Here is a 17275-nt window from a genome sequence, read left to right on the forward strand (position 1 = left end):
ACACACATGGTTGAGTCTTTGGGATCATTTTAAGGCAAAACAAAAATAATCTCTACAATATGTGTGTTAAATAAATTGCTATGGTTGGAAAATACATCTATTAATCTCTCCATCTATGTCCGCATTGGGCATTGCAGCATTTGTAGAAGGTGGTCATGGGTTCATCAGCAGATCTGGTTTGGATCTGCATGAAGTATGCCCGAGGATGCTCACATTTCGGACATGTTTCTGTGGGGGGAAAAAAAACAAAAATTTGTCACATTCTTGTCATGTTGACTGGGAGGATTTGTATAAATCATGAGCGTAACTAGCCTGTTTTTGTGGGGCTTAAGCACTGTCAAATTCAACACCTGCACCTCAGACAATTATAGCATTTTAAAAAACTTTAATAATAGAAGGTGTAGACTAAAATAAGATAAATTGCTAGATTTAAAAAAAAAAAAAAGAAAATCAAAAAAATGCAGCATTAGAAATACTCCAGTGCCTTAAAATGGTTCAATCTATTTAGTTCCTATTGCCCCCTCCCCCTACATGTGGTGAAGCTGCAGAGTCTGTGGAGGCTCCGGTGTATTACGGTATGAGTATGATATACAGTGGTCAGGGATGTGATTTGACCAAAGTGAAATTATCTGAAAATTAGCGGGGGGGGGGGTGATTGCTAGCTGGGGGGGGGGGGGGAACCAGGTAGGACCAGGGCAGTGCCCTGGTGGGGGGAAAAGTGGGGCGAAGCCCCCCCCCGGAGCTCATGTTTTTTTTTAAGTACTTTCAATGCACTCAGATGACAAAGAAATAGACAAGACAACAGCATAAATTTTCAATGTATATTGAACTATCCCATATAAAATTACAGTTTAAGTCAACTCAAAATCAGTCACATTAAAAAACATTTCCCCAACGCCACTATCTTAATTGTAAAGAAGATGGTTCCAGTGGCAAGGGAGACCCTAGACGACCGGCATCTTTCTACAACTGCAGGCGGCTAACGGGATCCAGGTCTGTAGGAAACCGCCTCAAAGCGTGCCGCCACCAGCTTTTGGGATCACTCTTAGTCTGGACTCTACCCTTCGACCTGTTCGGCTTGGGTAACCCTACCAGGAGTACGAGACTCCCGCCGACATAGCTGACTGGAGTTCTTTCACGTGTTTTTTGCTCTTTGCGTGACTTTCAAGAGCTTTGAAACCTCTCCCACCATAGTCGATGGTATCATGACACCAAATGCAAAGTGCTTTCCCGGCACGATCGATCTTCCGAATAAAGTCATTGAACAAATTCGTCACAGTCTTCTTTCCAACATTCGTAGATAATTCCTTCTCCAACCAGTCCCATCGAAACTTGTTTTTTACAATCTTATCAATTTCTTTAGCTCGCGGAGCATCTTTGCGTTCGATCACGGACATCTTTCTTTAAACACCCGGCAAAAACGTGTGAGAAATGAACAATGGCACACTCCTATAACAAGCGCGTTTATTGGTCAACACGAGACTTCAACCAATCGCAAGTACGTTTCATTTCAGTTACGGAAACACTCAAATGGCATGCTGTCGAGACGAAATCGTTTTTTTTTACCAATTAAAACACCGGAAATTTTAAAATTTTATTTTTGGAGATAAAAAAAGCGGAATTCCGCGAATTAGCGGAAAAATCACATCCCTGAGTGGTTATGTCGAATAACTGTTTTATCGCCCAATACCGCGACTTGACGTGTGTGAGCGATGTGTGTGGTCATCCATCCAGGTCCAGTATGGCCTTTGCTTCTTCTGTATGCGTAGCCTGTGTGTGTGTGTGTGTGTGTACTCTTTCAAAAATAAAGTAAAAACTGGGAATGGTGTAGTAGATGGTCTGAATTTTATATAGCGCTTTTCGAGTCAATGAAGACCTCCAAAAGCGCTTTACAATGTGCTTCACACTTACCCATTCACACACACCAATAGCGGCCATGCAGCCATGCAAGGAGCCGACCAGCTTATTGGGGGCATTAGCAATTCAGTGTCTTGCCCAAGGTAATAGTGTAATGTGATGTTCACAAATTGGAAGTGACACTCCTAAACAGTCTTGTGTGATTCTAAACAACTAAAAGTGAATGGGAAAATAAATTACCAGCCAGACACTCTAGGTGCTCAGCACCATAAAGCTCTGAACCTTAAATCGCCCCTGGCATAAATGGTGGAGACACGGTTAAAGGCAGGCCAGTGAGTTAGCTGTATTATCGGCAGGTCTTCCTGGGGAGGGATGGGTGCCACCAGGCTGTACTTGCCCAATGCACACAAGAAACGGTTCACCTACGACCCAAGTGGTTAAGGGATCCAACAAACATTCGTGATATATACAAAATGTGTACTGATGCGATGAATAAAGAGGAAAACGCTTCATCGGAATAATTACAGTATGCACAAGGAAGGCAACTCACCCGCAGTGGAATCCACATTTTCCCACGCAGCAGCTCCGCCCAGAACATCATCAACTTCCTTTAACTTTGGATACTTCCTATTGTTTACCTGGAGACAATAAAACGTTTCAGGGGCGGGAGGATCCCATAAAATTGATACGTTTCCCGTTGTTAGTTCGATTTTTGTTCAACTCACTTTTCTCGTGACGTTATGAATGTAAGGACAGGTGTTACACGCGAACCTCAGGCACTTCTGTCCCTCCTCAACAATCAAAACATTACCGCAGGTCGGACAAAAAAGCATTTCAGCGAAGGCTTAAAACTGATGACAGCTGTGTAATCTCCAGAGAAAAATAACAAAAGTTTCAACTGATCTCAATAAACTAAAGAAAGAGATCTGTGTTGAAAACATGAAACAAGAAGGATATGGAGTTACACTCTTTTGAGATCGGTCAGAAACAAGCTAACGGAACCACCGACATAGATAAATGCTTCCTTATAAGTCTGCGTCTTTGATTTGTTGGACATTTTAATGTTTTACAGGATGCCGGTTAACACCTGGATATGATTGAGCTATTTCCTTAGAGACTGTACACTGCGTATGCAGTTTTGTTCGGTGTGTTTTAGTGAGAAAAACAAATTGCATTAATTACTGGATTTGCTGAACATATTTTTTTCAAATTATTTTGATTTTGTTTATACTGATATCTAAAACGGTTTAGTGAACAGTTTGCAGACAATGATGACGGGATATCAGTCATTTTACAGTACTGTACTACAAAGTTGGAATGAACGAAAATAAGACACTTGAGGCCAGGGGGGACATATTCTTAATACACAGTTGACAGACAGACCTGTCAATTTTCAAACACGCTTTTTGATTTGAAAGGGGAAAGAGCTATTACACGTTAGCCCAAATTATATGATGATATTATGCTGAATATATGTGTTGTTCGCGAACGAAACAGCCCTGTGAGCCAACCCTTTGAAATAAACGACGATATTATTGATGAGGAGTCCGGTCCCTTCGAAACACACACACACTCTCTCTCTCTCTCTCTCTCTCTCTCTCTCTCTCTCTCTCTCTCTCTCTCTCTCTCTCTCTCTCTCTCTCTCTCTCTCTCTCTCTCTCTCTCTCTCTCTCTCTCTCTCTCTCTCTCTCTCTATCACTTTCTTTCTCTTTCTGTCTATCTCTGTGTGCCTGTCTCTCGCTGTCTCTCTCTCTCTCTTTCCTTTCACTCTTTCTATATCTCTTTATCGCTTACTCTTATTTTTCTCTCTCCTTCCCTTTGCTCTCGCTCCCCTCTCTCTGCCTTGGTCTACCTCTCTCTTTCTCTTATATTCTCTACCCCTCTGTTTGTCGCTTTCTACCCCTTTCTGTTTTCCCTTCTTCCCCCCTCTATCTCTATCCCTATCTCTCACTCTCAGGTCTCTTTCTTTCTCTGCCTGTCTATTTAAATCTGTGTGCCTGTCTCTCGCCATCTCTCTAACTATCTCTCTCTGTGTCTCCTAATCTGTTTCCCTTGTTATGCTATTTCTCTCTGTGTCTCTTGTGAAGGGTGCTCGTGACTGGCCAATATAAATGGGGTCACCTGGTGTTGTTAGCTTAATATTATAAACGATTTGGAAAGTTTGAACCACGTAAAAGTTCATTGCATGTTGAAAACATAAAGACTAATATAATCCGGCAGCGTAATACAGATAACATTAATCAATTTTCTGCATAATGTTTCATTAAATTGTATCATTGTATAAATTGTATAAATGAACTGTGGAAATTTGGAGGCCTGCCTCATTGAGATAAAAGAGTGGATGTCACTCAATTTCTTGCGTCTTAACTCTGAAAAGACCGAACTGTTAGTCATTGGTCCATCTAAATGCCGTGACTTATTCTCAAAAACTGCTGTGAACATTGACAAATGTCACATCACACAGAGTGACTCGGTTAAAAATTTAGGTGTCATATTTGACCCTGATCCATCCTTTGAAATGCATGTAAAGAAAATTACTAGAACCGCTTTCTTCCATCTTCGTAACATTGCTAAAAACCGTTCAATACTGTCTCAGTCGGATGCGGAAATTATAATTCATGCGTTTGTTACCTCCCGTCTCGATTACTGTAATGCACTACTCTCTGGTCTCCCGAAGTCTAGAATCAAGTCTCTTCAGTTGGTACAAAATGCCGCAGCGAGGCTTTTAACTAGGACAAAAATGTATGATCACATAACACCGATTTTGGCTAACCTGCATTGGCTCCCAGTTAGCCTTAGATGTGATTTCAAGGTTCTCTTAGTATTATACAAAATCATACATGGACTTGCTCCCTCTTATCTTTCAGATCTGATTTGCCCCTATGTCCCGGTGCGAAGCCTACGATCTGAGACTGACGGTCTTCTGGTGATCCCAAGAGCAAAGAAGTGTTCTGCTGGTTCGAGAGCGTTCTCCATCCGGGCAACGGTGCTGTGGAATGCTCTTCCCCCTGAGATCCAATCTGCAACCTCAGTGGAAATGTTTAAATCTAAGCTTAAAACTCACTTCTACTCCATAGCACATGAATAACCTACTCTTCTCGTCGTCTGAAAAATAGTCTGTGTAATATAGTGTAATAATCTGTGAAGCCCTTTGAGACTCTTCGTGATTTAGGGCTATACACATAAAAATGACTTGACTTGACTTGACTACTGTATCATTAATAATCTGAAGAGCCATTGGGAGCCTAAAGAGCCGACCCTTCTTAATGAATTGAGCCAAAAAGCCGGTTCACTAAAAAGAGCCTGAGTTCCCACCACCACAATGTAAGGCGTCATTTCCGGCTTGAGGTAACTTCCGCTCAACGCGTGCATGTTCCTGCCTCTTTACTCCTCGGCTCCCCAAGATGGCGGATGTTCAAGTAGGTTGAAGAAATCGGCCTGGGTTTTTCAAACGAACGAATTACCTTCTAACTAACACTTGCGCTTACTTTCGTGTATTATCTATTTGGTATTGATTTATATTACCAATCGAGTGCATGTTTGGAAGGCTACGTCTGTGGTTAAGATTCATAATTTGTACCTGCTTCGTGGACCCTCGTGTGACTAGCTAGTAGCTATATTGCTAACATGACAACGTAGACTTTTCCCCTCTGTTTTTCCAATCCAATCTCTTATCTCATTGGGACATTTTAATTTCATGCCCGGTTTTGTCTTACGGGTTGGACGATCAAACCCTGCCAGTCACGTTCTGTATGAATGCAAGTTTTTTTTTCCTCGTGCAGACCGAGAGGGCTTATCAGAAGCAGCCTACCATCTTCCAGAACAAGAAGCGTGTTCTGGTCGCCGATGGGGGCAAGGAAACCAAGGAAAAGCTCCCCCGTTATCACAAAAATATCGGGTTAGGCTTCAAAACCCCAAGAGAGGTACATTTCATGCTTCTGTTTCTAGATTTGGATGAACGTGCAAGTGATGTTTTTCTCACGATGGTCTTCCAAGCCTGTATGGTTCTGACGAAGATGCCTTTGGCACAGCTGATGCCGCCAAAGAATCAAACGTGTTTTGTGTGTTGTCACCAATAATTAAATAAGAAATGTTTTCGGCACAGGCTATTGAAGGCACTTACATTGACAAGAAATGCCCATTCACTGGAAACGTCTCCATCCGTGGCCGTATTCTCTCTGGTCAGTTCATTAAACTTTATATTGCTAATGCCCTGACGTATTTTCTTCTTTTGCAATAGGGCTGCAACTAACTAGTTTTTAACAGACAACCACCTACAAGTTTTTGAAAGTCGAGTAATCACTCAATTACACGATCTTAAATTGAGGGTGATTTTTATTAATCATCAACCTCAACTAGGCGTATCATTACTTGTCAAGTCTTGGATACATATTAGCCTGGATATGACGGATAAAAATAAACCAATTGTTAAGGTTGCGCATCACGGCGGTAGATGGGTGACCCAAGAACATTTAAAAGGTACGTCAGACGGCTGACGATCCAAGACTTGACAAGTAATGGTACGCCTGGTTGAGGTTGATGCCCCATTTTTGTACGTTACAGCTCCAGAGACTCTTACGCACGTGTTTCAGCGGATATTGTATTCATATAGAAATGACTCTAACTGTTGGGCGACAATAGTCGCAGCCGAAACATGAACTAATTGTTGCAGCCCTATTTTGCAGTGAGGAAAAACCATTATGCATGGCATAGTGTTGTCCTTCATTAAATGCTTCCCTTCAAATGATGTTTATCTCACGATGGTCTTCCAAGCCTTATTACAGGCTCTGACGACAATGCCTTTTGGCAAAGCTGATGCAGTATTTTACAGTGCCTTGGTATTTGTTTAATGCATGTATGAGATGGCTTTTTGAGCTTTGGTTTGTTTTGTACAGGCGTGGTTACCAAAATGAAGATGCAGAGGACAATCGTCATCAGACGTGACTACCTGCATTACATCCGCAAGTACAACCGCTTTGAGAAGCGGCACAAGAATCTATCAGTGCATCTGTCACCATGCTTCAGGTAACCCCAACCAATCTTTTGATGGGAATTTATTCCTTTGGACTGTACATGATGTTTTTCTCACGATGGTCTTCCAAGTTATGCTCTGACGACATCGCCTTAGGGCAAATGCTGATGCAGCCTTGTTTCCTTGCTACTGCCAATGTGATTTTTTTTTTTTAAAGAGTAATTTTTTTTTTGCCCCGTGCAGGGATGTCAATGTTGGAGACACGGTGACAGTCGGAGAGTGCCGACCGCTTAGCAAGACGGTGAGGTTCAACGTCCTTAAGGTGACAAAAGCAGCTGGCTCCAAGAAACAGTTCCAAAAGTTTTAGGTGTCAATAGGAATGTCAGCTTTCATTAAAAAGAATCTTGTTTAAATACTGTTTGGGGTTGTCCTTTACCAATATGTTTTATGCTAAAGTGTAATCGGTCTCCACATCGGTTACATGTGATGAATAAACTTGTATTTGCTATGGATGAATGATGTACATTTAATCGCAATACAATTCTTGTTGATTTTCAGTATTTGGTTTGCAGATCTTGGTTAAATTTCAGACTGGGCCTCAAATTACTTTGCATGATGGCTGTTTGCTCCAATTATCTACATAATTGAATATACAGAGTCTTATGGATTCTATTCACAATTGGGTTTTTATGATTTAGGAGTGTGATTTAGCTTTTACATATTTTCAAAAATATGCACAGGGAGCTGTTGCAATTGGCCGCCACATTGTTGCTGAAGACAAGCGCTAAGGTCTGGTTACTTAGTCTAGTTTATATACTTATGCTATTTAGCAGTCTGGTTGCCCTACACAATAATGACACCTAGTTCTCAATAGACTCCCTTTATGAAGGCGTTTTCGACCCTCTGGGGACTACGACTGAATCAGAATAGCTTTCGGGGTGTCTAATGCCCCTGCAGCGTTTCAGAGGAGGTGCTAGACATGCTACGAGATGTATGCTGCATCCCTTAACTAAATAGTAAAATCAATCTGGGACAGTGGTCTCCGACCTAGGGTCCTCAAGGGACAGCGGAGGTGCTCGCGGCCCTGCCCTGGATGTTGTTCACCAGTACTTAGTCAACGTGGTTTTCTACTAAAATGATTGGCTGACGAGTATTTGACCCACCTTCCAACAATTAACCTGGTAATGACATAGTAATTGATTATTTTGTTACAAATGACTATCAAACTGGGTGGCTTTGCGACAAGTCGCGAATGTGGTCGTCTAGAGCGTCACCTGGTGGTTGGAATTATAAATTCAGCGTCTTCATTGACATACTGTGTTAATTTTTATATCACATTTATTCATAAACTAAGATTTCCATCCCATGGCCCGATTGCATCTATATTTCTGACCGTTTTACGCGTTTGCACTGTGCTTGCATAGGCTGGTTATGGTAATTACATACCTGTCAACCTCCACGGCTTCATGCCTGTACAAACTCGTATTTTCTCGTACAAAATACAAAAAAATCGTACACGATATTTTTTTTTCCGAATGATGCATGATGGGAAATCCCGAGGCGGCAGACGCGTGCGATTGGCAAATTTGCGTTTATCCGTACAGATATCCTTGTACGCCCTACTCGTCTTAACATACATTAAAACGTACTTTGTACGTCAAAACCGTACAGGTTGACAAGTATGTAACTACAAAAGAATTTGTACATATACGCATCCGTCTTCAGTGCTCATAAACAGTGTGTAAATTATGTCCACTAGATGACAGTGTGTTAGCAGATACGAGCGAGGGTTAGTGCCACAGTGCACAGCATGGCAATTTCCTTGGATATTGTTTTGAAACCGTAATTCAATGATGTATGAGCCACAACACGCATCAGATAACTACAGGAGGGACGCTAATTTTAAATCGCATACTTGTTTGATATAGGACAGAGGCACTGGCATTAGTATTATTTAATAGAGTTTTATCAAAACATCCAGCTTTACACAGTGAAAGAAAATGTCCTGAAGAATCAGCTTTTGTAAAATGAGAGCGGGTTTGGCGGTTGGGTCTATGCTGTCTTTAAATATATAATGTGGCACTCCAACAAAATAAAATCAAACTATTTTTGCCTCTTTTGGTGAAAAAGGTTCCATCCTTTGCTCTAAAACATAGGGCCCGAACCAACCCAAGACCGATGATCTTGGCTGTCCTAAAGGAAAACTTTTCCGGCGGAGCCTTAAAATCGTCTACCTGGTCTACTGAAGATCACATGTAGAAAAATAAGTTCCCTGACCGGGAATCGAACCCGGGCCGCGGCGGTGAGAGCGCCGAATCCTAACCACTAGACCACCAGGGAGATCAATGATTTTGTTTTGCATTGTGTATATATCTCACCCAATTAAATCTAATCTTGCCTCGACTCCATCAAAGTATATACCGCTCGTGACACCGTCCCCTAAAGCAGGGGTGTCAAACTCGTTTTAACTCGGGGGCCACACGATAGAACAAACATTCTGTCGGGGGCCGGATTAGTAGAATAAAGAGAAAGAAAAAGAGAGAAATAAATAAGAGAAGGAGGGAGGTACAAAGAAAGAAAAAGAGAGAGTTAGAGAGCATGAGAAACAAAAGATAAAAGGTCTTGAGAGAGGGGGAAAATAAAGGGAGAAGAAGAAATAAATCCAAAGAGAAATAAAAAGACAGAAGGAGAGAAAAGAAAGCCCGAAGGGTAGAAGAGAGAAAGAGAAAAGAGAGAAGAGGGAAAATGGAAGTTAGAGCAGAAGAGGTTAAAAGACACACAGAGAGAAAGAGACAAAGAGTAACAAAGGAAGAGAAAAAAGAGAGACACGGAGAGTGAAAGAGACAGAGACAGAGTGGGAGAAAAGGGGTGGAAAAGAAGGAGAGAGAGAGAAATATATGCAAGTACATTGTCTTTGTGAGAGGCACCTGGCTTTGGCAACATCAAGTTGACATATTTCAACCTGCAGCTTGTTTTTCTCTTGCGCTTCTCTGAGTGTTGTTTCGCAGGCCGGATTCAATCCCTTAGCAGCCTGATCTGGCCCGCAGGCCGCCTGTTTGACACCTGTGCCTTAAAGAATACATGATCCAAATACACCGCTAGATGTCACTGTAATGATGTACTGTATGATGAACACAACAAGACAGGATAGCTTTTTATTTTCATTTTTAGCACAGGATGACTCAAATACTCACAACGGCTGACTCCTAAAGTCAAACAGAAATTCAAATGATTTTTTAGGAAAGTGTAAAAGAAATTTGGATTTAGATGTAATCAGTTTTTTTTCTTCCTGGGTTGAGATGTTCTGCTGAGCTGTTTCGCATATTTCTATTCATTCATTCATTCATTCATTCATTCATTCATTCATTCAACTGCTAGTCTAGTCTGGTCTAGTCCATTCTATTCTATTCTATTCTAGTCCAGTCCAGTCTAGTCTAGTCTGGCCTAGTCTACTCTAGTCTATTCTAGTCTATTCTAGTCTATTCTAGTCCAGTCCAGTCCAGTCCAGACTAGTCTAGTCTAGTCTAGTCAATCTAATCTAATCAACTTTGCATTTGTGTGTTTGGATGTACTTTATAGGCTTTGAAACGACGGAACCGATTTTTGTGAAAATGTAAACAGTTGTACTTTAGGCCTCCACGAGTGTCTTAAAATAGGTTCTGTGCGAAGGCACCCCCAATAAATACCAACAAAATCCATAAACCTCTGCTCTTGTGTGGTCTGCTTTTAGTGGGGTTTCTAACACCCTCTGGCGGCGCAATTGGAAATTGCATCTCCAGACTACCGACCACTCGAAGCAGCCAAATCCAATCTTCTATCAGCCAGCAACGCCGGGCCAACCGCTGGCTGGATTTAAACCAAATGAGCAACTGAACTTTTATGAAATGTTTTTTTTTTTTTTTTTTTCAAGAAAGCAGGTCAGGATTTGTTCATGCGTCTTGTGTGTCTTGTACACTATTGTCATTCAACAAGCGTGTGTAATTATTGTGGCTCGCTCACTGTTTAGAATGATGTGACTTCCCTTGTGCATGCTGACTGACCGAGCCTGAAATGCTGACAAGTACATGCAAATAGTACAGTACATGCTAAATGTTGTCTTCTTTTTCAGGGAATAAGGCGGGAATGCTTTGGTCTCCTGTCCACTAGTATGAGCAGCTCTACAGACCACAGGGCTAGATCTGTATATTGCAGCACAATCAGCACAAAAAACAAAAAGATGGGAAGAGATAAATGGGGATATGGTCCAAAAACACGCAAGTTTACATAAATGTAGTTGTTCATTGTGTATGCTGATGACCCCTAAAGAAAAGGGGTAAACTTATCATAGCCGCTTCCGTTTTTTATGAGAAAATATTGACGTTGTTAGGGAAAAAAACTGTATAATAATAATAATAATTTCCTTGTATTGTCATTCTGTGTAACAATGTACACAGAACGAAATGTCGATTGCACCTGACCCGTTGTAGCGAGCCGATGCAGCCGCAGCCAACAGAGGGCGCCGCCGACCACTTTTTAAGTCTTGGGAATGACTCGGTCGGGGCGCGAACCACCGACCTCCCAGTCTCAAAGCGGGCGCCTTACCATCTAGGCTACTGAGCTGGTAAATGTAGCGTTTACCAAATTGTTCGAATTAGTTATCTGACTCCATTAACCAAACACAAACTTTATTCTCATAACAATGCAATGAACAAAGATAGCCGGCATTTTCACACAGGGGCAGATTTATTTTCTTAAAGTATTTATTAAGTGAATTCCATCTAATTTAGCCGAATTATTGTCGAATTAGTCTAATTAGTCTTCGTCGAGCCTCCCATCTCTCTTCTCTCTTCCGTCTTTTTGACACGTTGGGGCATCGGCCACCCCCCATGGGCGGTCCAGGAACTCCCCACCTCGTCTGACAGGTGCGTCACGAAGCCCCCCCCCCCTCCATGGGGCAGCTCAGGTGCCAACTTCACCTCCTCCTCGCCGAAAGATGCCGCCATGTCTTAAGGACTCACAACAAGAAAGCTTATCAGAACACTTGTCTCCTTTTCCCGCGTCAACCCTTGTCCCCGTTCTTGTTTTTCTGTAAACATCATTCTTGTCCAGGCCACTCTGACCCCAAGCCTTCCCTGTGAAAAATCCCCACTACATTCAGCAAATGTAATTTGTATTATATTAAATCCCTTATAGTCAAATAAATAAAATAAAAAAGCATTCAATGTGAAGTGTAATGCTTTGTCCTTGATCACTCTTATACTCAGGATTTTCCTGACACTGTTAGCGCTGAGGGTCTGGTGGTCTCAGAATAACAGAAAACTCAGTAGAACGCATGAGCACATCCTCTCCCACTAAGAATTTGTTTAGGTGCAAAGGTCTGTTTGCCTCTATTTACTCCCACACCCTTTAGAAAGTGTCTTAGTAGATACAAGTACACATTGTTTAAAATGGTTGGTTTGCCGCTTATCAGCGTGTTTGCCTGATCCCGTTTTTAGAAACCCAACTCAAGCCGTTCCAGGTTTGGAGTGTTACATTGGCGTGTAATGATAAGACAGCATGTTTGTGAATTTACTGAATGTCAAGTGCAATTCTTATTTCTGAATGCACGGGAAGTACAAGGAATAAATGAATAAACACAAACGTGTCAAAATAACGTGAAAAACAAAATACCCTAAAACGTTGTAGAGGTTTATTGTTCTATATTCTTTGTCAATTAGCCATTATCCGTTATTGGTCAAATCATAATACACTACAAAGCCAAGAGGCCGAGACACTTGCTCCCAGCCAAGAGGCTGAGCCAAGGTCCTAGCCACATGGCCAAGCAGCGATCAGTGCGAATGCACCGTTCCCGGAGGTACTGCAATACCGGGCCGATGCGTGGAGTGGACAGAGCAAGCTCTTAGAACGGTTTACCGTGGTTTCTACATGTACGGTATGTTCAATGCAAACACGAAATTAAATCTGTTGTTTTTTTGTAACCTAGGAGATTTAATGAAACAAAGGGCAAAGGGGGGATGTTAAAACAGATAGCAATTATCTTATCTGACGGTTATTCATACAGTACTCTCCTGTTCTCGCGATATAAATGCAGAACATTTATGTTTACATTTAATCTCAAAATTTATCAATAGTTCTACGTTTCATATCATATTTCTATTTTAAGGTTAAATAAATAAAACACAAATTAAATTAATAAAACAAGTTTGAAATTGAACCCAGTTTATTTATTTATTTATTTATGTCACAAATATGGATATACTTTGCTATTATAAATAGAAGCAGAAAACTTGTTTTTAAGTTTATTGATTTATGTTATTTTTATATTTTTTTATGTTACATTTTAACAAATGGACCCAAACATAGGGACGCACAGTGCTAAAAAAAATGGTATTTGAAAACAAGACGAGGTACAAAGTAACAAACAAGTGGTCAAAAAACATCACATTTTCACAACTAGAAAACAAACCTCACGAAAGAGGATGAAACTGGAAAACAGTTTGTTGGTGATATTGATGATGACCTGACAAAGGAACCTGCTGGTGTAGTCTTTTTATACTGAATCCCTAATCAGAGTCATCAGTGGAGGAATGTGGGCGAGTGTGGGGATTCTCGCGGCCGATTGACCGTTGGCGCCCTCTATTGAATTGGGGCGTGCTTGATCGTTAAACAAAAGCCTTTATCATCTGTATTACATACAAAGATGTATTTTTTATTGTTGATAATCACACTGTTGATGAGATACCTCTCTGACAGTGTCGCTTCAAATTATACAAAAATTGTAAAAATCAAATGATTGGATTTGGATTGGACTCTTGGACAGTGTCTCTTTGAACAAAGCAAGATTCCGTCTTGTCTGTCAATGGGTGTCTTTTGGAATCCCGGCCATTCTGCTCGTTTTTGCATAAATCACCCACCGGGCTCAAAAATCGAAGGGGTGAGCCTACACTGGCCCTATGAAAACACAGGCCTTCCATGAGGCAGCAGAGGTTAAGGGTGAGAGATTTGGGGCATTGGTGCTGTGAGTAAGGTTATGACCCCGTTCGTCATCCATCCTTGCCATCAATGCTCAGCTGAACAGATGGAGGCCATGAAATAAGGTCCTTGCGCTCGTCATGTGCACAAAGTAACCCGCTTCTTGCTTTTTCAAACTTTTACAACAAAGCTCCAAAGTGTATTCCCTTAGTGATGTAGGTAAAACATTTATATATATATATATATATATATATATATATATATATATATATATATATATATATATATATATATATATATATATATATATATATATATATATATATATATATATATATATATATATATATACACATAAGTATGTCAAGTCATTTTCAAGTCAAGTCATTTTTATTTGTATAGCCCTAAATAACGAAGAGTCTCAAAGGGCTTCACAGATTGTTACACTATATTACACAAACTATTTTCAACCGACAAGAGGAGTAGGTTATTCGTATGCAATGGAGTAGAAGTGAGTTTTAAGTTTAGATTTAAACATTTCCACTGAGGTTGCAGATCGAATCTCAGGGGGAAGAGCATTCCACAGCACCGGTACCCGGATGGAGAACGCTCTCATGCGCCGCCATGTTGGATTATATGTATATGAAAAAGTACAAAAGTTATTAATACATTCTGAAATTAATGAAAGACACCAGAAGTATAAAATGTACTATAAAGTAGTAGAAAAGAAATGAGTGAAAATGTACTCAAAAGTACTTAAAACTGAAATGTAAAAAGGGCTAACTGAAAAAGTATGAAAAGGTTCTAAAAAGTGTTAAAACATATATAAACGTACTGAGAAGAATATGTGAAGAATAATTTAGAAAAGTAAGAAAAAAGACTGATACTAGTGAACAGTACAGTGGTACCTCTAATCAATGTCTCTAATAAGAAAGTTTTAGGTTACAAATTAACAGGAAAATTTTGCCTGTAGTCACAAAGATTGCCTCTATTTTCGAAGTCAAAAAATACAGCATAGGACGGCTTCAATAGTTTCCTGAGCGTAAAATAAACCATCACTTAAATTTACCTGGCAATGCGTGCTCCCAGCATACTCTTCATGTCACCGTCACAGTTCAAAGTTAACAAACGAGGAGGAAGGTTCCTGTAAAGACGCAGTCATTATTCGATCAGCCCAAACAAAAGACATTTTCCCCAAATTCCATGAAGTCGTGGAATTCATGAAAATGAATCACTTTGAAAAAGTAGTGACGAGTCCACCCACGTCGGGCCACGTCACGTCTGCCTCGCACATTTCTGAAGGATTGTCAAACGCCGGCAAATGCAGCCGTCAATGGATCCGTTTTTTGATAAATTCGAGGCAGAAAGGTAAATGAATATTTTAATAATTTCCTTTATTTTTTTATTTATTTTTTTTGCCTCTTTTTTATGTTTATAGTGCGATCATGTAATTTTAACATGTATTTGTGTAATGGTCTGATGCTCTTTTATGATTAATTAAAAAAATATCATACTGGATTTTTCCAGGGCTGTAAATGGATTAGCACATTTACATACAAAATGCGTCTCTACGTATGAAGTTTTAAGGTTACGAACGTACTCCCAGTGTATTAAATTTGTAAGTAAAGGTACAACTGTATTGTTAAGCCTGGGCATTGAGGATGTGAAGACTTGTGAGATATATTTGAGGACATATTTAAAATTTCCGGTCATTTTTTGGCATCATGATCATCGTCTTGCGGGCTGAATTAAATAGATTGGCGGTCGTGATCCGACCCATGCGCTGCATGTTTAACACACCTCTTTTAAAGTAGGCCACTTGACTCCGACTTATTTCGAATGCACATACTTCGGTTTCATTCGATGATACAGCGACTTCTAGTGGTGAAATATCCCACCCTGTGGCTGGATTTGGCCCCATGATTCAATTGGGCCTAGCATAAATGTGACCCAAATGCTCTCTCCTGCCGCTAGAGGGCAGTGCCGAGTTTGTATAGTGTGGTGAGTTGGTTAAGATGTAAAATTGCATTCACTCAAAAGTTAAAATACAATATCTAAAAATTTCAATGCCAAACATGAAAATATTTTCCCCATTTTTTTGTGAAAACATTTATATTTATAAAAGATCATTTGTCATCTGTTAATACAATATAATATTACAATACACAGGGTTACTAATGTGGGGTTAATAATAAAGCATGCTACTGACCATTAAAGTAAAAATGTTTTTTCGACATTGTTTTAGTCAAACTTAGTTTGACATCCCTTCTATAAAACAAAAGTAGCCACTGCTAAAAGTGTAACCATATATTGCACCCTACCCTTAATTTTACATTATTACTTTAGCACAAAACATTGAGTGTAAAAATGTACTTTTAAATTGATGGCTCATTTCTGTGGTGCTCTTCAGGACCTCTGAGGAAGGCCTATGAAGAAACATTTAAGGTCAAAACTCCACATCTGGGCTTCTCATCTTTTTTCTCTTCTCTGTTTGATGACAAAATGCTGCCAATGTTTTCCGAAAATGCTAAAAAACACGTGCACATACGTTAGTTATGCTAAATAAGCATGTCAAGATCTGTGAATCAAAGGTCAAGAGGTTCCTGTCACGGTTATTGGGTCCTAACTGATTTCGAATGTCTCAGTTACGCAATAAGATCACATTTCTGACTCATGAAAGAATGCTGACAAGCAAGGAAAATCATGATCCAAGCAAAGTTCTGTGTCAGGCGGCACATCATTGCGGAGCTATTACAGAGGAACATTTTCTGTCTGCTGCTCGCTATAGCAAACTTGTTTTCCAGCTCAAGTTTGCTTTGCTGTGTAATTAAATACAACCCTGCAATGTAAAAAAATGATTGAAATCTAATCCTGATATTTCCATTTTAGGCACCATTTCTTGACCATGCCATAAGTATTAAATTCGATCACATCCCTGGGGTAAACATTTGCTAAAACAAAAGCCCTTCTGAGTAAAAACTTGAAAAAATATTTTCGGGAACAAAGGAATGAAAGTCTAAAGAAGATTGGTTCGAACCGTAACCCTAACCACTAACCCTAACCCTAACCCTAACCCTAACCCAGGTAAGTAAAGACAATTTTAACCACACCATCTATCCTTCAGACAGATCCTGCGGTCTCCCTCGGGGACCTTCGCTGAGGGAGACACCTATCAGTCCTGTTCAGTGGCCTTCACCTAGTGGGACGGACGAGCGCGAAGGGACGAGGACAACGGGGAGACCCAGGGGGCTCCCAAAGCCACGAGGAACACCAACAGCTCGGAACCAGACCCAGGTAAGTGGAGACAATTTTGACCACACTGTCTCTCCTTTGGACAGATCCTGCGGTCTCCCTCGGGGACCTCTACTGAGGGAGACACCCGAGCCCGAGGGAACGAGGACGGCAGGGAGTCCCACGGGACCCCCGGAACCACAGGGAACACCACCGAGACAGGAAAATGGAAGAGGAGAAGAAACCTTTGGGCGACAAGACGAC

The 17275-nt window shown here is 40.7% G+C and overlaps 2 protein-coding genes and 4 non-coding genes across 6 annotated transcripts; 4 read left to right on the plus strand and 2 right to left on the minus strand.

Annotated features, from left to right (window-relative positions):
* Positions 1-10: 10 nt before the first annotated feature.
* polr3k (polymerase (RNA) III (DNA directed) polypeptide K) lies at positions 11-2870 on the minus strand. The gene is made up of 3 exons (XM_088329346.1): positions 2583-2870; positions 2408-2495; positions 11-228 (listed from the first exon to the last, which is right to left on the minus strand). Exons 1-3 carry the CDS (start codon positions 2688-2690, stop codon positions 101-103), a joined length of 324 nt encoding a protein of 107 aa, XP_088185472.1. The 5' UTR covers positions 2691-2870; the 3' UTR covers positions 11-100.
* Positions 2871-5149: 2279 nt separating this feature from the next.
* On the plus strand, positions 5150-7245 carry rps11 (ribosomal protein S11). Its single transcript, XM_088329267.1, has 5 exons — positions 5150-5276; positions 5640-5780; positions 5963-6038; positions 6753-6882; positions 7073-7245. The coding sequence occupies exons 1-5, from the start codon at positions 5262-5264 to the stop codon at positions 7194-7196; spliced, it is 486 nt and encodes a 161-aa protein (XP_088185393.1). The 5' UTR covers positions 5150-5261; the 3' UTR covers positions 7197-7245.
* Positions 5819-5901, plus strand: LOC148373781 (small nucleolar RNA SNORD35). The gene has a single exon (XR_015849090.1). It is a non-coding gene; the product is annotated as a small nucleolar RNA SNORD35 (small nucleolar RNA).
* LOC148373782 (small nucleolar RNA SNORD35) lies at positions 6596-6682 on the plus strand. Its single transcript, XR_015849089.1, has one exon. It is a non-coding gene; the product is annotated as a small nucleolar RNA SNORD35 (small nucleolar RNA).
* LOC148373783 (small nucleolar RNA SNORD35) lies at positions 6926-7006 on the plus strand. The gene has a single exon (XR_015849091.1). It is a non-coding gene; the product is annotated as a small nucleolar RNA SNORD35 (small nucleolar RNA).
* Positions 7246-9097: 1852 nt separating the features above from the next.
* On the minus strand, positions 9098-9169 carry trnae-cuc (transfer RNA glutamic acid (anticodon CUC)). The gene has a single exon. It is a non-coding gene; the product is annotated as a tRNA-Glu (tRNA).
* Positions 9170-17275: the final 8106 nt, after the last annotated feature.

Source organism: Urocampus carinirostris, chromosome 1 (genome assembly GCF_059441175.1).
Source record: "Urocampus carinirostris isolate Australia breed hairy pipefish chromosome 1, RoL_Ucar_1.0, whole genome shotgun sequence".
In the NCBI taxonomy this organism is placed as follows: domain Eukaryota; kingdom Metazoa; phylum Chordata; class Actinopteri; order Syngnathiformes; family Syngnathidae; genus Urocampus; species Urocampus carinirostris.

Excerpts from the sequence above, each read along its gene's own strand:
- rps11 (XM_088329267.1), top strand. Across the intron at positions 5,781-5,962 it reads GCTTCAAAACCCCAAGAGAG|GCTATTGAAGGCACTTACAT; the intron begins GTACATTTCATG and ends TTTTCGGCACAG. Across the intron at positions 6,039-6,752 it reads CCGTGGCCGTATTCTCTCTG|GCGTGGTTACCAAAATGAAG; the intron begins GTCAGTTCATTA and ends TGTTTTGTACAG.
- polr3k (XM_088329346.1), bottom strand. The coding sequence starts at position 2,690 with ATGCTTTTTTGTCCGACCTGCGGTAATGTTTTGATTGTTGAGGAGGGA. Across the intron at positions 2,496-2,582 it reads TTCATAACGTCACGAGAAAA|GTAAACAATAGGAAGTATCC; the intron begins GTGAGTTGAACA and ends TATTGTCTCCAG. Across the intron at positions 229-2,407 it reads AAATGTGGATTCCACTGCGG|AAACATGTCCGAAATGTGAG; the intron begins GTGAGTTGCCTT and ends TTCCCCCCACAG.